This window comes from Protopterus annectens, chromosome 13.part0, assembly GCF_019279795.1.
Source record: "Protopterus annectens isolate FY-2018-M chromosome 13.part0, PAN1.0, whole genome shotgun sequence".
In the NCBI taxonomy this organism is placed as follows: Eukaryota; Metazoa; Chordata; order Ceratodontiformes; family Protopteridae; genus Protopterus; species Protopterus annectens.
In genome coordinates, this window is record NC_056747.1 from 1,284,782,970 (window position 1) to 1,284,805,782 (window position 22,813).

The 22,813-nt window shown below is 40.7% G+C and overlaps 1 protein-coding gene across 1 annotated transcript in view; it reads left to right on the forward strand.

Moving 5' to 3' along the window:
* PNPO (pyridoxamine 5'-phosphate oxidase) overlaps positions 1–22,813 on the forward strand; it is a 321,841-nt gene that overhangs the window by 23,972 nt on the left and 275,056 nt on the right. Inside the window, exon 2 of the mRNA XM_044054973.1 lies at positions 99–198. Within this exon, the coding sequence (XP_043910908.1) occupies positions 99–198 (100 nt within the window). The remainder of the gene's footprint in view (positions 1–98; positions 199–22,813) is intronic.

The window sequence follows — 22,813 nt, forward strand, 5'->3', positions numbered from 1 at the left end:
CCTTAACATTTGAAATTCTTTTTGTTGCTTTTCAAAGTATCTGCTTCTTCTACTGAAAGCTTGAGTGTAAAATAAATTCTTTCTCTTGATTTATGTAGAGATGGAAGGCCATCAGCTCGAGTAGTACTTTTGAAGGGATTTGGAGAAGATGGGTTTAAATTTTTCACTAATTATGAAAGCAGGAAAGGTCGTGAACTGGTGAGTGAGCCTTCTTGGAGACAGTTATTCTTGCTAAATGTTTACTTGTGTTGAGTGTGCAATCTACTAATAGTGAGTAAAGATTTATGGTTAGCAAAAGCAAAGTACTAAAGGGAAGAGGAAGTGGAGAGCAAGCCCTACCCTTTAAGCAGTTTTGTTCTACGTTGTCTGTAGCAGCTTTGGGATGAAAGCCAATAGTTATGATGAAAAACATGCTGTTTGCCAGTTCCTGTAAATGTGGATATATGTTTATACATGGGATACTATATCAGTAAGATAGTATTATAGTCGCACCTGCATTGAACTAAATTGGATGCATATTTGCAGCGCTGGTGTAAGGGTCCTCAATTTTTCTGTTTCTTGAAGGGAGTATATACTCAAACGAGGCCTGAATAGGTTATTTTATCTGAAAACTCAGCAAAACAACTCTTCTGCATAATTTTATTTATTATTTGGTAACCTGGGTTGTGGACTGATCTAAAATAGACCCGTTTCAGCACCAGCCCAGGCCAGAGGCATGAAGCAAAAGTACATGTGGCATACAACTATGTATATAAGTTAAATAAAACCTAGTGCCTTAAAAACTCAAAAGGACCGCTGTAAGCAGAATATGTATAAGTTATCAATATAGAGGCATTAAAGAATACACAAGAAGCAAATGGTACATTGTGCAAATTCCTATACATTGATTTAAATACAGAATGTACTGAAATGCGAGAGTGTACTGCATGGGCCGGACTGCCTCAATTTGTGTATACAGAACTACATTAGAGTCATTTTTTCTGGGACTGATAAAAATCTGTTGGCATAATGCCACTAAACAGTACATAATTTTAGTTATGGGAACCCTGAATATACCACATTAGTAAGGGTATCTGGCATTTTGTGAGAATTTGTATGTGTGCAGGGAGATTCAGATGGTCAGTCTCATAACCTTCATTATAAGAGCTCAGGCTATAAGTTCATAGATGGTTACTAGGCTATCAACCTAACAGTTAGCTTACCCCAAGTTTACCAAAATATTGCTGGCATGCAATAATACCCCGAGGAATTTTACAGTTGTGATATAGGCATGTACACATCAAGTGTTCACAGGTTGCCACTGTTCATTAGGCACTTGAGTGCCAAACCAGGGGTAAATTTGCAATTTCCCATCCACTGATTCAAGTTACATTTGAAAAAGGTTAGGGATGAGCTTTCTTTCACATGTATGGGAAACCTTTTCCATAGGAGTAATTTTTGCGACACATACCTGTCCCTCCAACATGAGCTGTTTATAGTGCACATGAGGTTTGTCTTGTTTGTTTTGCAGGTGTACAAGGGATGTATCAATGTGGTTTACCTTTGTTGATTGTGGGATCGGGGTACCTTGTTAGATAGACATAGATCAACATACAGCGTTCTGTAGTAGAGCAAGTACATGGATCGGGCTTTGAGATAGTCTGCATAGGAGTTGTTTACTCCCTGTATTCTTTTAGTGAGGAACATCTGTGGCCTCTCAAGTTGTTGCGAGTACCTGGTCAGGTACATGCTGAAAGGTGCGTTGCACTTTGAGTGGTTTGATGAGAGCTGAGCACAATGGAACAGCGGCCTCCTTGGACCTGATGCCATACCCTTATTTATAATTTCTGCAACACTGAAGATTTTCTCAGCACAGTAGACACATAGTGGTCAAAGGTCAGGTTACTGTCAAAAATGTGTTCCCAAATCCCTCACCAGTGGGTCAGGTTTTAGGGACGTATTCAATGTGATAATTTCTAGGGATGCCTGTCATTCCAAAGAACACTGTAATTTATTTTTTTGCATATTACTCACATTGTGTAGGCTACATTGCCTTCTTCAGTACTATATTGTTTTTAAGATTCTGGTGTCAGTTTTACTTCCCATGCATATCTACCTTAAGGAATGAATTGTTCTTATTGCCCACTTCATGCGTTGCACTGTTCCACCTTGAGGGGGCAGCATTGAGTTGTGGTAGAACTGTGTGCTGTTTTTTGCTTGCCGCCACTTGTGCTTTTGGGGCATGATCCCTTGATGGTTAGTCCTACTTTAGCCTGCTTTGGGCAATTCTGTATGTTTTATATGTATTTATTCTTGTGTTTAGCGATGACCCAGCTGATCAGCTCGTGCTGTTTCTGTAACAGTTTTATTATTTGTTATTTTTATGTATCATCTGTGTATTAGTGTATGTTTTTATTGTTGCTATATGCAGATGTTCTGTGAATAAGAAGCTAAATAAACTGGAGTTTATCTCTGTTGTGTTATGTGATGGGAATGACCTTCTAACATCATAAGGCTATTTCAGTATTCATACTTTGCATTTATCAGTTTCAGTGTCTATGAATCAGCAGGTTGCCAGACAATGTATGTTTGTAGGTGCTATTCCCACACCAGATTATTGGGTTTACATTCCAAAAATAACACTTTACTGCAGGATAATGGGGGGTGCACACGTCTGAGCTGCCATGTTTTGTATGAGATGTAAACCTGAAGCCCCATCTGCCCATATGGCAGCTCACGTGGATGTAAAAGATACATGACACATAGCAAAAAAGGTAGGTCAATTTCCATGTCTCTTGGCAAAATTCCTTTGTGCACTACTGATGTTCTCCCCTAAAAACAGGCTGTATTGGAACTGACACAGTCAGCAAAAGTAAACAAATACCATGCTTGGTTTGAAATTGTTTAGGTTAACAGGCATTTGGATCTGACTGGGAAGCTGATCACACATTAAGGGTCCCAGAACAAAAAAAAATATGTCATTGCTGGATTCAAGTCTGTTTTGTGGTTTGGATAAAGTCTGAGATGTCAGCAGTGAACCCTGAAGTGTAGTAATGTTCCTAGGTCACCAGTCTGCAGACATTTTAATGTGAATGCAGGTGTGCATAACAGCTTCCTTTCCCTTTTTTTGGGCAAGTGTCAAAACCCCCTTTTGAATATTGTAATGTATTATGCTTTGGGGACTATCAGCAGCAACCAACAGATCTTGCTGGATAAAATCTGGAAGTCGTGTAAGTTTTAGGAGTATGCAAAGCCAATGAAGGGATAAGGGAATCTTAATCCTGCTGGGACATCAGCACCCCATTCTCAGGGTCAAGTGCTAATAAACCACTTCTGCTAAAGGAATAACCTGACTGATGATTTTAGAAATCGGAGGTGGAAGAGCCCTTTTGCTGTTGACAGAAAGCCCAGTCTTGTTTAATGATGGTGTTTGTTGTTTTATGTGACCACAACTTAGACCTTTGTGAGTGTGACCCATATTAAAATGTTGTGTATGTTCCTTTATGGCATAATTATTGGATTAGTTTAACTTCCGACTAATGAATATAGGCTCATTTTATTTTACTTACATTTTTGTTTGGATTCTGAAAAATGACAGCCATAAAACTTTTTCAGTGCCACATGATATTGTATTTATCTTGTTTTACTGATAGGATACATCTGTCATGTGTGTATTACTATTTGCATTAGTCTATGTACTTATAGTATATTGTAATATTATTTCAGTTTTCACCAATGTATATGTATCTTCTGTTCTTACGTTTCTGAAGCTTTTCTCCCCAGGCCACTGCTGAAAACTATCCAGTTGGAATTTGCTGGTAAACAAATGTCAATAAATAAGTAAATACATAAGTAAATATCATAACATGATAATATATGAAGATATGACTGCATTGTCAGTCTTGACAACCATATCGAAAATGTTTTCTGATAAGAGCCTACCTACACCAGAATAAATAAGAGCTCTTGCAGTGGGGATCACACGCATGCACACAAACATTATAGATTGGTCTTACCATTTGTGATGGCATGGCTATCCCCATGAGCCCTGAACCCATCCTTGGTGAGAGGGGAAATCTGCATCCTGGTTGTAACCAGCCAGTCAGGGCTACCAGATGTCTCTATTGCTGGTGCACAAAGTAGGTCTAGGAGGCCTTTCATGAGCTGCCAGAGCTACACAGCAGGATATCTGTGTGTTACAACTGTTACTCTCTCATGCATGACAGCTACACGTCAAGATGTCTGCATGGGTTACAGCTGGTACTCTCTCATGCACGACAGCTACATGGCAGGATGTCTACATCTGCCACAGCTGATACTCTCTCCTGCATGATGGATTCACATCAGGATGTCTGCGTGGGTTATAGCTGGTACTCTCTCATGCATGACAGCTACATGTCAGGATGTTTCCTTGGGTTACAGCTGATACTCTCTCATGCATTACAGCTACATGGCAGGATGGCTCAGCTGATGCTGTCTCATGCATGACAGCTACATGTCAGGATGTTTCCTTGGGTTACAGCTGATACTCTCTCATGCATTACAGCTACATGGCAGGATGTTTGTGCGGGTTACAGCTGATGCTGTCTCATGCATGACAGTTACATGGCAGGATGTCTGCTTGGGTTACAGCTGATACTCTGTCATGTATGACAGCTACACAGTGGGATATCTGCGTGGGTTACAGCTGTTACTTTTTCATGCCTGTTAGTAACAAGTCAAGATGTCTGCGTGGGTTACAGCTGAAACAATCTCTTGCATGACAGCTGCACTGCTGGATGTCACCGTGGATTACAGCTGATACTGTCTCATGCATGACAGCTACATGGTGGGATATCTGCATGGGTTACAGCTGATACAATCTCATGCATGACAGCTTCACGTCAGGATGTCTGCATGGATTACAGCTGATACAATCTCATGCATGACAGCTGCACTGCTGGATGTCTCCATGGATTACAGCTGATGCTGTCTCATGTCTGCGTGGGTTACAGCTGATACTCTCTCATGCATAACAGCTATACTTCGGGTTGTCTGCATAGGTTACAGCTGTTCACAAACATCCAGTGGTTGACATGCTATGGGCCACAAGTGTACATTCTCACCTCTGTGTGTGACACTAATGGGCCTGACCCTTGAAGATGAGCACTTCCTTGTGACCTCTGATCTGTAGTGGGGATTTGACCAAAGGAAGGATGCCCTGGGCTTCATCTCCCTCTCTCTTCCACCCAGAAAGGGCCAAGTTGTGCAGGTGTCTTCATCCTTCAACCATGCCAACTGTCGTAGGTACCTGCTTTGCTGATCCAGTTTGGTTCAGATGTGTCGTACTCATGGCAAAATCTCTATTCCAGTAGAAGCAGCTTAAATGTTGTAGTTTGTATGACTTGTACCTGAAAACAGCAGTGTAGTTGCCATATAATGGAGTTTCAGAAATGCAAGCAGTGAACCTTTTAAGTGTATCGAGGAAAGTTGCTTGCTTAAAATGAAACCGCATTTAATTATGTAGTGAGGAAGATTCATGGGCGAATATTGAGTGAATACTTTGAAAGCTATAAACCATTAGATCACATTAGCAAAGTTAGTTTAGCACCTAATTTTAGCTGTTTCTTTACTGTTTCCTCTCTCAACAGTATGCAGCATTTTTGCTGGTACATCATAAGCAAAGTTAACAAAAGTTTACTTGTAATACAGAATGTGTGTGACTTTGCAAAAGTAGGCTCAGAGTACCATGTGGTAAGTGACTGCGATACATTATTGCCTTCTGAAAAATGGTAGCTTTCACATTCATGAAAAACCCTGAAAAGTTTTGGAATATTGCAAACAATGTCCAGTGTACAATAACTTTTTATTTTTATTAACCTCACCTTAAAACTTTATCACAATGTTTTTATGAAAACAACTCATGGTTGTAAATGGCAGGAAAATCTGTCTGTCTTTCAAAGTAAGCCAGACTTTTTAATAGGAACATCTTTCTGCACCATCAGGATATTATGGCTTGGAATACCAGTTTTACGGTCCATTACAAAGGAGCTGTATGGCAAACCGTCCAGCAGTTTGCTGAATTTATCAGGAATTCAAGTAAATGCCTGCCTGTGTGCTTTCTTTGCATAATTTATGAAGCTTATATTTCTGACTAGATTATACTGTCCTTGATTTTACTGTACACTGTACACTACAAATACTTTACTAACTTAATATAATTGCAGTTTACACTGTCTTTGTATCTAATCTCTCTTGCTTTTTTATTTCTGTGACTAAATAAACAAAATTGATTAAACAGTATTCTTACTTATGAGAATATACAAACAGAATTACTAAAAATCTAACACACTGGGTTTATTTTTCTTGTATAGCTCAATAATATGCATTTGTCTTGTATATCTACTTCAATTTGTATTGTGTAAAAAACTTTCTTGGCTTTCAAAGTTAAGCTGATGTTATGTAAAAAAATTCTGTGGTTATATGGAGCTTTTTTCCCCCGGCCTCCACTGAAAATGGGTCATTGGCCCAGTGGACTTTCCTGGTTAACAAATGTCAATAAATAAATAAATAAACATTTCCTTCACAGTTTCCACCTGTCTTTTAAAATGTTTGATTTTCCTGATAAATCACTGAGGTTTGGAATTCGTCAGTAATGCCAGACATTAGAGTTTGTACTTACTGTTATTGTTCAGAAAAATCATCTTGATGCAAAACTTGCTGTTCTGTTTACTTTTTAACTAAATTAGAATAATCAGCCACACTCTGTATCAGTTAGTTAGCGAAAAATAACTTCTCCGTTTCATAGGAAGAAAAAATACATCTATCAGCTTTCCACCAATAATCTCAATAGTGTTGATTTACTTAAGTATCTAGGATATATAAAGGCTGTGCCTTCCATAGTTAAATGTACAGTCTGAGGAAGCCCTTTGTAGGGTGAAAGCGCTTACTGATGTTTAAACTGCTGTGAATAAAGAACGTTCCCTTTATGCTGTGAGTTGGAGCCATTGTCTTTATTCAATACGCTGGATGTCTTGGAAGATACGTAACTAAGTCGTAGTTGAAGCAGAGTTGTGTTTCCTTTATTGGTGGAAAGCTGATAGATGTATTTTTTCTTCCTATGAAACGGAGAAGTTATTTTTCGCTAACTAACTGATACAGAGTGTGGCTGACGATTTGGACAGTTAGCGTTCCTGCACGGAGGTTGGTGTTTGTGTTTACGTATTCATATAGCAGGAACGCGCTCTCTAGTGGAACGCTTACGCTGATATATTTAAATTAGAATAATAATTAAATAACGGCCCTGATTTTAGTTAGATCCTTGTTCTGCCATTAATTTTAGCTTATCTTTTATTCTTGAACAAAGAAATTTGAGAACATACAGAACATTATATCTGTAAAGTGGCAGAAAGTATCCTAAGAACTAAGCCAACACAGGAATGGAAAAAGGATATTCTGCTGATAGGGATGACTGCAATTCGGGATATAGACAATAGGCAAGAGGGGCTGGAATTTATTGGAGAAAACTGGCAAAGGAACCAAGGTACTGGGAGCAAATAACTAGAGAGGCAAAGATGATAGAATGGGAAAATGGCAATAATTTCTTTGGACTGCAGATTAGAGATTGATATCATTCCTTGATAGGGAAGGCAGAGTTTAGGCAAAGAGAAAGAAATATGAGGGTCCTAAATGAAAGACTAGCACTGGTAGAGTTTTTAGTATAATATAGAACAAAAGCTGCCATTAAAAAAGGAATAATTAGTAGAGCATGTGATGTCCGGCTAATATCCCACTGGACTGCCAACAATAATGTGATGTCCCTCACTTAAAACCCAGCTCAATAATTAAAGACACTCACTACTGACTCCATTGTGGGAGTGTCACAGAAAACACCAAAGTACAGAGCACACAAGAGTAAAATTCCACAATTTCCTTTGAGAACACAACAGGAACATGCCCTATTTTCCTGGGACTGGACTGTATACCTCTGTCCACCCCAAATGTAATCCCTTATCTTACACTGCAGAGCCGTGTGTTCCAGTTTAAGACCTCTGACTCACTCACACTCAAAATAAATTTAAATCTCACACACTCAAACTCTTATGGGAAGCCTGACACAGATTTCCAGCTGTGTCCCCTCCTCAATACAAATGGTAAATGCTACCACCAGAGTCAGACAGGTCTACACGCCCTTTAAAGGGTGATCATGTATTAAAAATTAAATATCAAAATAAACGATAGCTATGACCAGAAGCAGCAAGGCATTCAAGATGATCTGGGGAGTATCAAACAGGTATAAACACTTTCTAATCTCTAAAGAACACAGTAATTATCCAGCCACAATGTAAAATAATGAAAAACATTTAATAATGGTTAAAATGATTACAGGAGTGTATATCAATAACTTTCAGTTTGTTTGTGTCTTTCGGCTTTTACCGGTTAGGGGTTGCCACAGCGGAACTCCAGTCTGCTAATGATTGTCAGTAGATTTTTTACATGCCGAGTTTGCCAGCCCTGATGCACAGCGTTCAACGAAGGTACGCCCATTCACGCATGTCTCCACACAGAAGACGCTCTAGCTGAGAATCGAACGGTACAACATCTTGGTGTGAGGCGACAACGCTACCGCAGCACCACCACCGCAGTAAATCACTAACTTTCAATAAACACCAGAATTCAATCACCAGAAATATAAAATTAAATTGTAGGATAGAAGTCCATCATCTTAGAAAAACTGTATCTGTATAGCTACATTTTCTGATCTAACTAGAGAATACTGTCCGTGATCTAATCTAAACCTTAACAGCAAGGCAAAGGCAGGCTTACAGTTCTGGTAAGTCCTTTTTCCGGCATCTTTTGCACAGCACTATAACTGACTTAACTCCCAACTAACTGCTCAGCACTGTAACTAGCATCAGCAGTCTCTCTTATATAGTCCAGGTTAACAGTCTCAACTGTCTTATTTTAAAAATAACAGTCGGCTATTTGAAAAAGTTAAAAAGAATCACTGTTCCAATGTTCACCAAAACACCAAAAATACAGAACAGATGGAAGAGGCACAAATCCATAATCCACATGAATTCCTTTATTAAAACGACTCTTCAGTCCAATAAAACAAGTGGACTGTATAGTCAAACTTATTGTTTCTGCGTTTTATTGAACTGAAGAGTCGTTTTAATAAAGGAATTCGTGTGGATTACGGATTTGTGCCTCTTCCATCTGTTCTGTATTTTTGGTATTTGAAAAAGTTATTTTTTTCTGTCAGCTGTTCAAATAATCACCTAGCAACCTGGAACATTCTAATGACTTCATCCACTGTTCATCTAATTCTCCACAGACAGTTTGTAGTTTAGAATCTTCCTCACAAACGTGTAATTAGAAATGAAACAAAACACTGACAGATTCTTTAAACATTTTGTATAAACCAGAAGATATTCAACATTTTTTTAAAATACATATTTATACTTTCACAATTAGACATGCTGGCATACAATACAAGTTAATTTGAGAATGTACACAATTCTCCTGCCAGACATGCTAACAGAGATGACAGTGCTTTCATTTTCTTCACAGAGTATATAAAATATTGCATGATAACTATAAGAATCAATCAGAGAAGGTTAGAAATGATTGGGAAGAGAAATCGGATAAGCAATTCACAAAGAAACAAAGGGAGGATATATATATATATATATATATATATATATATATATATCCCAAATATACAACAAAATCTAGAAGATTTAAGATTTTTGCTTGAAAATGTTTACATCGCTATTTTTATACCCCAAGTAGACTCCAGATAATTTTTCCTCAGGTAGACAGCATATGTTGAAGGTGTGATGGGGAAGAAAGAGTTAATTGGGGACATACTTTCTGGGAGTGTGGTGAGTTGGTGGACTTTAAGGATTCCCTGCGAGATGCACTGTCACAGATGCTGGGTGGGCAGATTAGTGTAATGGAGATTATTTTTCTAAGCTGTGATACAGAATTGGAATTGCCTGGACTTGGTAAGGTCTTGCTGTGTCTAATTATGGTAGCTGCCAAAAAAAGCAATTACTAGAAAATGGAAATCAGAATCTAAACCAACTATACCAGAAGTAGTGAATATACTAACAGAGATAAAACAACTAGAATTGAGATTTTTAGAAAAGGGTTGTGGCAAATTACATAGAAAAAATGTGAATAGTGGAAACTGTACATACAGGGGAGGAATGAGGTTTAAAAGAAGGCAGGGCTTAAATGAGCTATGTAATGTTTGACTGAAAATGATTGGCTAGATTAGACGTGATGTATAATGTTTGCAATTGAGTGTGTATAAGTATGGTTTGTGATGTAAAATGCTTGCAACTAGGATTGTGTTGGTGTGATTTTTGTTTTCATTTATACAAATGTATGATTGCCTGTGTCATAAGTGATGGTTTAATAAAGATGTTTCTTGTTTAAAAAAGGCAGGAATTGAATAATTTGTGTCATGTTGCTTAGGTTATATGATGTATAGCAGTATATGTAAAGTATAATATTTGTAAACATGAACTTGTTAATACAACTTGATTACATTTATATAAATGTAAATTTGCCGATGTCACAAGTGATAATTCAATAAATGTGTTAAAAAAGATGTTGAGAATATACGTGGGAGGGTGGTGTAGTGGTTAAGGTGTTTGCCTTACAAACACAAGGTACAGGGTTTGAATCTCACAGGGGATAATTGGCTTGGCTTAAAATGGCTCGCAAGGGCAGTTAGCCTTGTACTAATCTATGAATCTATGAACCTATGAGCAATGGATTAAGTGAACCACTTCACTGCTCTCGATGGCTGATAGGCCATGACTTTGCATTGCTTTCTTCTGTTATATTGACTGTGTATTGGGTGATTGACTCAATGTGCAAAAGTGGGAAAAAGGGGTTGTGCTTAGATGGATGGATTTATACGTGAAATGTTTGGTTTCCTTTTACCAGGATTAATGCATGTTGCGTTTGTTGTTCTTAGCATTGTCTTTATTGCCCCAGTGGTAATATTTATGTATTTGACGTAATTGTGTGGTTGTTGGAAATGGGATTCATACACACCATAATGGATTATGAGCGGGGTCCCGGTCTTATCCTGCTTATTATGTGTTTGAAACATGGATGCCAAGAAATTTACCTGGAGAGCGAAGCTCGAGAGGTGAATCTTGGCATCCATATTGAGAATACGTAATTAAGGATTATGATCAGATACCCGATCATAATTCCTTGTAGTGCATGGAGCTTTTTCTGCTCCATGTACTTTTGGTTACAGGATAAAAAAAGCACTAAATGTTTTGCCAACTTTCAAAGCCATAAACTACTTGGCAAGTACTGTTAGAAACCCAGTGTAACTCAATCCCTTATGTTTGCACTCACCTTCCATGACTCTCAGATGTCCAGATTTTGACAGAAAGTCCAGATTTTTGCCTCATATGTTTGGTCTGTTCCTCATAAAAATCTATGGTTTTCTGACTATCCACTGAAGAGTGAAGTCACTAAATAATGATGGACATTTTAATTTCAAACTTCATATCCATCAAAAAATGCAGGTGAACAAAAATCATCTTATTCTAGCAACTTTCTAAGTTTACAAGAGGAAGTCAGGGATTGGTTACCAGTACAGATAGCAGGGAGAAAGAAATTGATGCTGTTTGATGGTCAGAACTGGCAAGTCAGGTGCCAGGATCCGCCACATAATGCATGCACTTAGGTCACTCCACAACAAGTACAAATACGACTCAATCATTGTCCATGCTGGAGTAAATGACTTGAGACCTACCTCCCTGGACTACATGAAAAAGAGACATGGAAGAGCTCTTGGAGCATGTGACCAAGGCATGTATGACCGTAGCCCTGAGTAGCACCCTGCCTTCGCCCAGAATGATACCACAGTATAAGGACAAAATGATTGACTTCAACAATTGGGTAAGCTTCTGGTGTCATTCAAAGGGGATCCATTGTTTGCCTGGGAGGACATGATCGACAAACCACAATGCTTTGCCAGAGATGGTCTGCACCTCTCACCCCTGGGATTCAGGTTACTGTCTAAAGCTCTTGCCACCCCTATAGTGCCTTTTTTAGGCAAGGTTCAAAGGATAAAACCACCACCATAACAGATACAAGCATGCAAAATCTGTAGGTAATGCTAGAAGTCTAAACCTCAAAATGCACTCTCTCGAGGCACTCCTAAAAATGGAGAACATCGATGTCTGTGCAGTGACTGAGACCTGGTTCAATGCTCCAGAGAGCACCCCTGCAATACCAGGCTACAATTCTTACCAAACTTTTCGGCCACAAAACCAAGACCGAAACACTACAGGTGGAGGAGTGTCCATATTCACCAAGGATATTCACACCTCCAGGCTAGTTGCCCAACACAATGCATCTGAAATTCTCCAGGTGCAACTAACACTAGGTAAGACTGCAATCCAAATTGTAGCTTGCTACAGATCCCCCACCATACCCCAAGATTCTCACTACACCTTCCTAAACATACTGGAAAATATTAAGATACAACCAAACACCCTAATACTGGGTGATTTCAACTACCCTGCCATTAATTGGGAAAACTACTCGGGTATCATCTCCTTTTCCCAACGGTTATTGGAATTCATAAATTCCAACTCCCTGGATCAACTAATCCATTGCCCCACCAGGGGCTCCAATATCCTAGACCTGGTCATTACCAACATGGGAGACAGATGCTCCACACCAGTGGTCACCCCCTCATTGGTCAGGTCTGACCATAAGCAAATCAGCCTTGACATCCACATCCCACCCCCACCCCCCAGTAAGGAAACCTCCTTAAAAAACTTCTCCAAAGCCAACTTCATGCTACTGAAGTCAGAAGTGACAAACTTCACAACACCCACGCAGATGGGATCTGGAAGTTCGACTGCAGAATCCTACACTAAGGCACTGTACGAGCACATCCACTCGTGTATGAATCGTGCCATCCCAAATAGAACCAAGATGCTCTTCTCCAAAAAAAGGAAGCCAATCTGGTGGTCCCCTGCTATAAACAAACTATACAACAGAAGGAAGAAACTGTTGCAGAAAAGAGAAAAATCCCAGGATGCAAAAAACTAGCTCACCAGCCTCAATAAGAAGCTGAGATCCCTCATAAAATCCTCAAAAGCTAGTTACAAAAATAAAATTGCCAAAGATTCCAAAGACAACCACAAGGCATTCTATAGTTTTGTCAAGAATCTAAATGGCAATGCTCAGATCTGCTCTGAGCTACAACAGAATGGCATTAAATATACTGATCCCAAGGATATTGCCAATATCCTGGCAGATCGATTTTAGTGCCAGCTTCACTCCCCTCTCACCCCCTAAAGGGCCCATCTCAATACCAAAAGATTGCCAAATTCTGATAATCACAGCCACACAGGTAGAAACAGCACTCTCCAAAGCTAAGAATACAGGCTCCATGGGCTCAGATGACATCCCAGGCTGTGTACTACATGAACTACAAAATGAACTGGCACCCCACCTAAGTGTCATGTTTAATCATAGCCTCACCTCAGGCTTCGTGCCCACTGAGTGGCGCACAGCTACAGTTATCCCGCTCCACAAGGAAGGATCCGCCTTGGATCCCGGGAACTACCGTCCCATCAGTCTGACGAGCCTGATCTGCAAGGGCATGGAACGCATTATCATGGAACTTATAAACAAAGACATTGGCAACCTTCACACACTGGACACCACCCAGTTTGGGTTTGTGAACGGCTGAGCTTGCCTCCTGAATCTGATTGACTTCTTGGAATCGGTCTCCAGAGCTGTGGACGAGGGTAAGGCGGTCCACACAGCCTATCTGGACCTCGCCTAGGCCTTCGACACCATCCCCCATTCTGGAATCATAGATAAACTTACTAAGCTGGGCATAAATCCCTACGTCACTCGATGGGTTGCCAACTGGCTTACTGACAGAACCCAGACTGTAAAAGTAGCCGACTCCAAATCCAGCTCCAGACAAGTGACAAGTGGAGTACCTCAGGGTTCAGTCCTGGGACCACTCTTGTTTGGCATCTACTTCTCTGAAGTACAGGCCAACACTAAGGGACTCTGGCTAACAAAGTTTGCAAATGACTGCAAGCTGGGGGCCATTATTGAATCTCCAAATGATGTGGATATTCTACAAAAGGGCCTTGCAGAAACAGATGCCTCATGCCAGAGCCATGGGCTCAAGCTTAATGCCAAGAAATGTATAGTTATCCCCTTTGGAAAAAAACATGTACCCATGAACTACCACATAGGTGGCAGGACACTAAACATCGAAAGTGTGATGAGAGACTTAGGGACACAAGTGGACAGTGGTTTCAATTTCGATAACCACATCACAACAACAGTCAGGAAATCCTTCTACGTGGCACACCTCATCACTAAGGGTTTTTCATCCAGAAAAAAGGAGGTCATTGTCCCACTGTACACATCCCTCATTAGACCCATTATAGAGTATAATGCCCCATTTGGTATGTACCTCACAAGACATCTGCAACAGCTGGAAAGGCCACAGAAATACCTCACTAAAAAAATCACAGGCCTGAAGCAGATGCCATATGCTGACCGTCTAAAAAAACTCCAGCTGTACTCTGTGGCATATCATCTACTCAGAGGCGATCTCTGCTTAACATACAAGGCCATGTCAAACCCTGAGCTGTTGGACATGCTCCACTTAAAGAAATCCCAATCCCTCAGAGCCACATGCTCCAGGGATCTAAACCTTGTCATCACAATGGAACAAAACATGCTGGAGGGATAGGTTCCTGACCCAGAGACTCCCCATACTCTGTAATAGACTGCCCATACATGTCAAGCAGAGCGCCTCATTGGCCCTCTTCAAAAGGAACCTTGATGATAGGATGGGAGATAGGAAATTCTCCCCGGGGATCATGTCAGTCACCCTGCTAGACAGGGGCCCAGAGAAGTAAATATTGTGGGAAAAAATTTCCAGGGAATTGTTATGGCTAGGCTTGCATAGGCCTTAGGGCCGATAGCCTAGTACCAACCTATGAAGACCTGACCGTAACCAGATAAGCAGGGAGTGCTTAACATTTGTTAAGATTTGTTCTTGCATTATAATAATGCTTAACTGATTTGCCTTTTTCTGGATATTGGAACGTAATCACAGCGCTCCATGTTCTATATGGATGCGATCGATCTTAGTAATCCAGTTTACTCTGGTAATACCAGACACTATCAGGTTACATTTAAAATGTTCTTTGAACTGCCGAATCATCTATGTGTATTTTGTTCCTGTTTAGAGTTAATACAGCTTATATTCGTTCAGTGGAAGAGCATTATTAAACTGTTACTTCAGCACATTGTGCAGTTTGTGAAGTGCGTAATTTTACTGTATGTAAAAGTTTTGTGCATGTTGCATTGCCATCTCGTTCCATGTTTGATCATGCTTGTATCATTTAGTTTTATTTACCAGGTACATTTTCACGTCATAGTTAACTAGGCGCCAACTTGGAATTTCCTACCTCATGGTTCATTCATAACTTCTCCACTCGATCCAGCTCTTTTCCCTTCTTGTATTTGTCTATGAGGGCAGGATTGTGTTCTTTTGTTTACTAGTAGGTGTATTCGGCAAACTCAAATATATGTCCATGAATTTGTTAGTGTACATTTTGTTACAATTGAGTAGTTGTATTGTATTTGAGATATTTCATCTTAAGCAACATGTATGTATGGAGTAGTGTAAATGTTGCACTCCTCAGATGTCCAACAAAGTCCAACAAAAATGAACATGGTAAATTCTATTTAGAAAGCTGCTGAGACAGTGACATCTGCTGCCTTTTACTAGCAGTTCAGATGTTAATAAGTGGAACAGAATCGAGCTTTATAGTTGTATAGAAGTGCTGGTCTACATAAATCAGTGCAGTAAAGAAACTAGCAACTAGAGCAAACTAGGGCACCTAACTGTATACAGACACAAGAGGGGTACATTGCTTAAAACAGTGAATAATGGGGTTCATCATCGGTCGTCCTTAGTGTATTGTGCTTAAGAAATATTGTTTAATAACAGCTTGAACCATGCTATAGCAAATGGTGTGAGCTCCAGATCTCGGGGATCAGTGTGGGGGAGTCTGCATCTCTGTGTATCAGAACGATTAGCATGGGGGGGTTTGCTTTGCCAAGAAGACATTTAATGCATGTGCAGTAAAAGACCACAGCATCTTCCAGATATTCAATGTGAACAGGAGGAAGCCTGGTACTACCGTTTGTGTTGTACCTTCATTGAATGTTGCACGTGCTTCTGCAGTATGCACAAGTGAAATTGAACAGTTACAGGCTCTGAAGTTACGCAGGTGCCATCATAATCTGATGCTGCTGGTACTCCCAGCGTTTACGCTTGCAGTCTGCGCTATGATGGAAGCATCACTTTACAGCACTTGCTTTATGTATCCCAGAGTTTACATCTGTAATGAAGACTAATATTCATTTTACATAAGCCAGTTTGTGAGGAGTCTGGAGTTTTCCTCAGGGCTTTAACACATGACTGTGTATCTTATTGCTGCAGGATTGCTTGACTTCCTTTTGCATGTTTGTGTGATTCCTTTTTGCTGTAGGTGACCCGAGTACAGATGTCATAATTGAGCTGTGATAATGAGACACTTTTATACTTCACTGTCCACGGGGGACAGTTACCACTTGATGGATACGCATTACAAACTGACATTGACACTCTAAACTCTGCTGGGTAAGAGAGGACTACAAGATCATATGTCTTCTGCATGCTTGTATCTCGCTGCCCACATCTGATGGCTTAGGATCTGTAATTGTCACTCTGAGAACAGCGGGGTGAAAGAGAGAAGTGCAGGATTGTATGTCCAATACATAGTTGTAACTGTGTGCGTTATGGACTGATATGGGTATGTGTTATGGACTGATACTGTCACTGAGATCTGCTCTGTCAGGGAGAAGAGGAGCATTGCATCTCTAAATTTGCTTCTAAAGCCTTGCTGTTACTGTTCAGACCTATTTTTCATGTAGATAGGTTGGTAAAGGAGTCCGGGACTTATTTTCAGTGCAAGGCAAAATCTGCTGAAGTTAGGACTCTTCTGTCTTTTTCACTAAGGCAGTTTACCTGCAAGTTTCCCGATTGGGTTTCAGATGTTCCAAAGTTAGAATGGCAGGCTATCAAAGATTCTAGAGCCTTGTTACTTTCAAAGATGCTCACTACTTTGTTGGTGAGATTTAATGTAAGGTAACCTCCAAGATATTTAGAAAGTGGACAGTCATTGCAAAGGATTGACGGTTGTAAAATTATAATCTTGCCCATAGAGTGGGTGTGTTATCCTCATTGTTTTATACAGAGGTGACTGGAAAAATGTTTGCACACAGTATGTGAAAGTGAAAACAAATGCTACCTATTCTGCATGCTGTTATTAATATCTGGTGGCAAAGTTCCTTTCTTTTTCCATTCCAAATAAGTTTGACTAACAGCTTCAGAATTTTCCACATCCAGATGTAAGTAGTTGGGGGTGCTGTCTTTGCTGTTAAAAAAGAACCTGGAGCAAAAAAAAAAAACAAAAAATAAATCATTTAAAGATCATAGGGTCTGCTAAGAACTGAGCAGTTTAAGTGGCTCAAACTATGCACTGATATCACTTCTGTAGTGCTTTGCACTTTTACATGCTTTTTTGCTGTCAACTGCTTCCTGATCCCATAGAGAGAGACTCATTCAGACTGCCATGAAGTGTGTTTTGGTCCCCTTACCTGAGTGCCACCTATACATTACTTTACGTTACAGAATATTATGGGTGTACCTATCCCAATGGCTTGATAGGCTGGTTTCATCCCACAGCCTGGGCCACCTGTGTTTAATGGTAGACCCTACATCTTCCCTGGCTGGGGAACTACATGATACCTTCATTGAAAGTGACGTTGGGCATTTGTATGCAGACCCTAACCCTTCAAGCACTGCCTGCATTCCTGGTCTTCAGATGTGTGTTTCTGCACAAGCCCAGCTACAGCGCCTCTGTGTCTGCTTCTGTGCAGGCACCCATTTCTCTGGCGTCTTCACTACCTGTGATGCTCGTCATGTCTGCCAGCCTCTTTTGGGCATTAGTAAAGCAGCTTTTCCTAGAGGGGGTGACATTATGGTGGTTTCTAACTTATACTATCTGTGGAGAACAGTTTCTTCAGCACTTTGCCACTTGATGGATATGCAGACATCCTGCCATATAGCTGCCATGCATGAGAGAGTATCAACTGTAACCGATGCAGATATCCTGCCATGTAGCTCTCGTGCATGAGAGAGTATCAGCTGTAACCCACTGAGATATCCTACTGTAAAGCTGTCATGCATCAATCCTGGGTCATCTGGGTCCAGTCAGTACTTCATTCCTGTGCAACAGGAAAGAGCATCCATGGTATCTCCAACAAATGTGGTGTAGAGTTGGGCAGCTTGATGCCCAGGCATAGGTGCGATGGTTTTCACCATACAAAAGGTAGCTGAGATTAAAGTTTCAGTAGATCATATTCTGAGTATTACTTGAAATCAGCAGATGATAGTGAGAGTATTACTTGAAATCGTCTCACTTTTGGTGGTGTTGATCTTCACTCCTAACATCGTGCACACATTTTGCAATATATTTACTAAAAGGAGTATATAATATATGGTGTTGGCCATAAGAATTAGATTGTTTTCTATGAGCATTACAATTCTTATTTCCATCCTTGGATTGCATTTTGTAGTACATTAATTGACCATGCAAGCTCAGTGAACAGAAATGTCCCTTTGCACAAGCGACTGATTAAGTGACTTGCTCATAATCCACAGTAGGCAAATGAAGGCAGAAAGACTCAAACCCTGGACTTTGGGTACATGAAATAGCTCATTGGCAGCTTGGAGCTTAGCCCAGTGCACTAACTGCCAGGTAGCACTAAAGACACATTGTGGAAGTCAGAATGTCTGTCTCGATAAGTAGGTCAAATGCCTTCTCAAAATCACCCAGTATGCCTAGTAGGGGGTACATCCCAAGCAACAGTGTCATAAGGACCCTTAAGTGGTCACTGCTTCATTCCCTTTCACAGGTCCAGCCTGAGAAGTGTTGATGAGGAGGTGTGTAGCAGAGTGAGTCAGTGTAAATGAAGGAGATGGAGTGATAATTTTCAATGGGCCTTTTTTTAGGTCTGGCAGGACTGCAATAAGAGAGGATTTTAGTGCAAGTTGATTTATAGTTGGAACTTTATTCCTAGACATAGCTGTGGTTTCAGTCCTAGCTTAAATATGCAGATCGTTTGATGAGCATGGAGCAATTTTCTTGGTTTCCTTTCAAGCTTATCTGGCTCTTTTTGTGGTCAGTCACCCCAAAGCTATATGTTAAAACATGTAGTGCAAGTTGATTTATAGTTTGAACTTTATTCCTAGATATAGCTGTGGTTTCCTCCCTAGCTTAAATATGCAGTTAAAAGCAGAATACAAGTAAAACACAGTGTAAAGAAGTTAAGTCACAATATACAAAACAGAAGAGGGCAGTGAAGTAATACAAAAGGCAAGAAAGCAAAAACAAACTAACCTTTCTGTCACAGCAAACTATGATAGAGTCTGGGTGAGCTTTTCCCAGTCAAAAGCCCCCCTTGCAGGGGACACCAGAATTTGAGCCAAAGACCTATTGATCTGCAGTCAAATGCTCCACCCTCATTTCACAAAAATAACCCTTGCAGGCAGCACCCAGATTTGAACTGGGTACCTCTTGATCTGCAGTCAAATGCTCTACTACTGAGCTATACTCTGATCCCACAATATATAAAAGTCTCCCCATATGATGACTCTACAGATGCTTGTGTTTAGTCTGTACATTTGCGGAAGAAGGCGATACAGCATGTGGGATAGGCATGTACAGTACCAAATATGTATTGACCTGATAGTATGGGAAACGTGCGTTAGGCCACCTATACTACAAACTTTGTAGTGACCTGATGGTGTTAAAAACTTTGCAAAGATTTACCTCCTCCCTTATCTTGGGTACAGTCACGTAGGGACCATCCTGTTTTACTATTGAATAGAAAAATCACCCTCATTTACAGGTGTAAAGTAGACTATGGAGTTGGCCATTCAGTCTAGTTAGGCATTGTGGAGCAGCCATAGCCTATCAGGACTCCGTAGGCTGCACCAAACACACACACACACACATATATATATATATATATATATATATATATATATATATATATATATTTATACATACACGGATTCACTTTATAACCTCGAAATGCTGAAATGTCGAATTTCAGTATCTCGAGACTATAAAACCGAATCCACAAAACACTGACAAACAAAAACCGCGAAACCACATAACCGAAAACACCGCACACACTACACTAAACATACAACAAAACACCCACATCACAACATAAACAAAAAAAAACACACATACACAACTCACACACACATAAGCAGGGGGGCAAGCCCCCAACCACCCCCCATGTGGGGGGCTGTGCCCCCCCACCCCCCCTACTTATATATACTAACTCCGAGATCGCACAAACACAACACAAAAGCTCACTCACACACGCTCATTCTCCAATCCCTCACACACACTCTAACTCCCACTCAAAACCCTTACAAAACACTCACTTACCTGACATAACACCTAACACGGCACTGCGCACCAACAAAACACAAACCCGGACATTAAGTGCAACTTCATAACCGCGAATTTGACATATTTTCGACATACGTCAAATTCGTGATTATGAACGTTCGCTATTTTGAACATTCGACTTTATAGCTTCGAGATACTGAAATTCGACATTTCAGTATTTCGATGTTATAAAGTGAACCCACATACATACACACACACACACACACACACACACACACACACACACACACACACACACACACACACACACACACACCCCGTACGATTTGGACACATGTTCATCTTGTTTCACTGTTGCAGTCATTTCACTTGGGTTATCCTGCTGGCAGGCAACCCGCAGTCTGCCTGAGTTCCAAAGTTTTGGTCCGGCATCGGTTGCTGTTGCTTCTTCCCTGACGTCAGTGTGCCAGGGGTATAAAAGTTGCAACCAACGCCATTTTCTTCAGTCTTTCTTGCCGCACGGTGCCCAAAGCAAAAGCAGTACGCAAGTGCCGGTCGGCCGACTCCTGAGATTTTCAAAATAGAGTTTCAGAACTGAAGTCTTCAATAAAGCTAAGTACCCTGTTGGGGAAACTTTTTCTTGCTCCAGACCGATGTCAGTAAAAGTTAATTATTGTATTTTTTGTGGGAAGCAAATACCTCATAAGGACTTTCACTCTTACTGTATTCCTTGCCTAGGCCCTGACCACGATGTTACTAGTTGTCATTTTTGTGCTAGATTCAATAAACGCACTATTAAACGTCGGTTTGATTTTGCTTTACATTATTTTGGCCAAAGGTTTAATTACATAATGCCGTCGGAACAGCCAACGACCGCAACTTATAAAAAACGCAAAGACAAAGAAAAGGACTGGCATCCGAGGTCCAGAAAACCGACAACGAAGCCTCTTCTAGGCCAGTTGCCAGTTCGCCGGTTCTCAGTGAGGCACTTTCGCAGCCCCTGACACCCGCTACCTCAGAGCCACAGGCCATAACCGACAGCCATGTGGAGACACGGAGGCCTGTGGAAACTCAAGGTATTGGGCCTATGGAATCTATACCCTCAGATGGGTCTGGAGCCGCTCGGCAGGCATCGGCTTCTGAGGGTGTTTTCAGACTTTCACAGCTTACAATTAAGCCCACTACAGCCGCCAAGGCAAAGTCAAAAACACCATTAAAGACAAGGACACAAGTACAGCATTCTCCAGAACGCTCATCCATGCTAAAGAAACAGATGCATAAAATGGCCGAAGACCTAATTACTTTAATCAGGGGTTCACATCCCCCTCCTGACAAAAGGCCTAGGCAAGACACTGATTATGACTCATCTGACCAGGTTTCCATTTCTTCTGATTCCTTTTCTGATCAGGGATATTCTCTCCCTCCCTATGAGGACTCTGATGCAGAACGAGTCCATACCTTCAGCCTCTCCGCCTGAGGATTATTCTTTTGGGGAAACCCTGCACACCATGAGGGAGCATTTCCATTGGGAGAGCCAGGATTATTCTGAATCCAAGAAAAGGCTCAGAGACTTCCTATTATTGCCTCAGCACAGGCCCCTAGCTATCCCCCCTGTACTTGATATTGTGGATGATGTTTTTTCTGAATCCAGCCTGTCTCCTGATTCCTTACCCCTTGCACCAGTCAAGCCAGACAGGTACTATAGTGTCCCTGACTCTCATAAATTCCTTTACAAAAACCCCGCTGCAGACCCAGAAACAATTTCTCAGGGTCCTAAAGGGGTTAAGGCTTCCACTGCTAAAAATCCTGTACCGTCGGACAGGGATTCCAGAGCTCTGGACAGATGGGGGAAAAAAGTTTACACTTCTGCTACTTTAGCTGTAACAGCTTTAAACTGTCAGTTTCACATGCTTAAATATCAACAGTATCTCATGTCATTGTTAAAACAGAAAATGGTTTCAAATACAGAAAGTCCTGACAGTAAGGAAATGCAGGATTTATTGCATGCAGTTGAACAAGTGGGAAACCATACTCTGCAATGTGGTTTTGATTCATTAGAGGCTTTTTGTAGAGCCGCAGTTACAGGCTCTGTTATTCAAAGGCATGCTTGGTTGAAAGAGCAACGTTTACCTGACCATGTTAAAGTACAATTATTGGATGCTCCATTACAGCATGATACTTTGTTTGGTGTTAAAGCAGAAGAGGTGTTAAAGAAAATGGAGGATAAAGCAAAGTCAATGCAGACAATGAAAGATTTCTTACAGGTTCAACCACCTAGATTT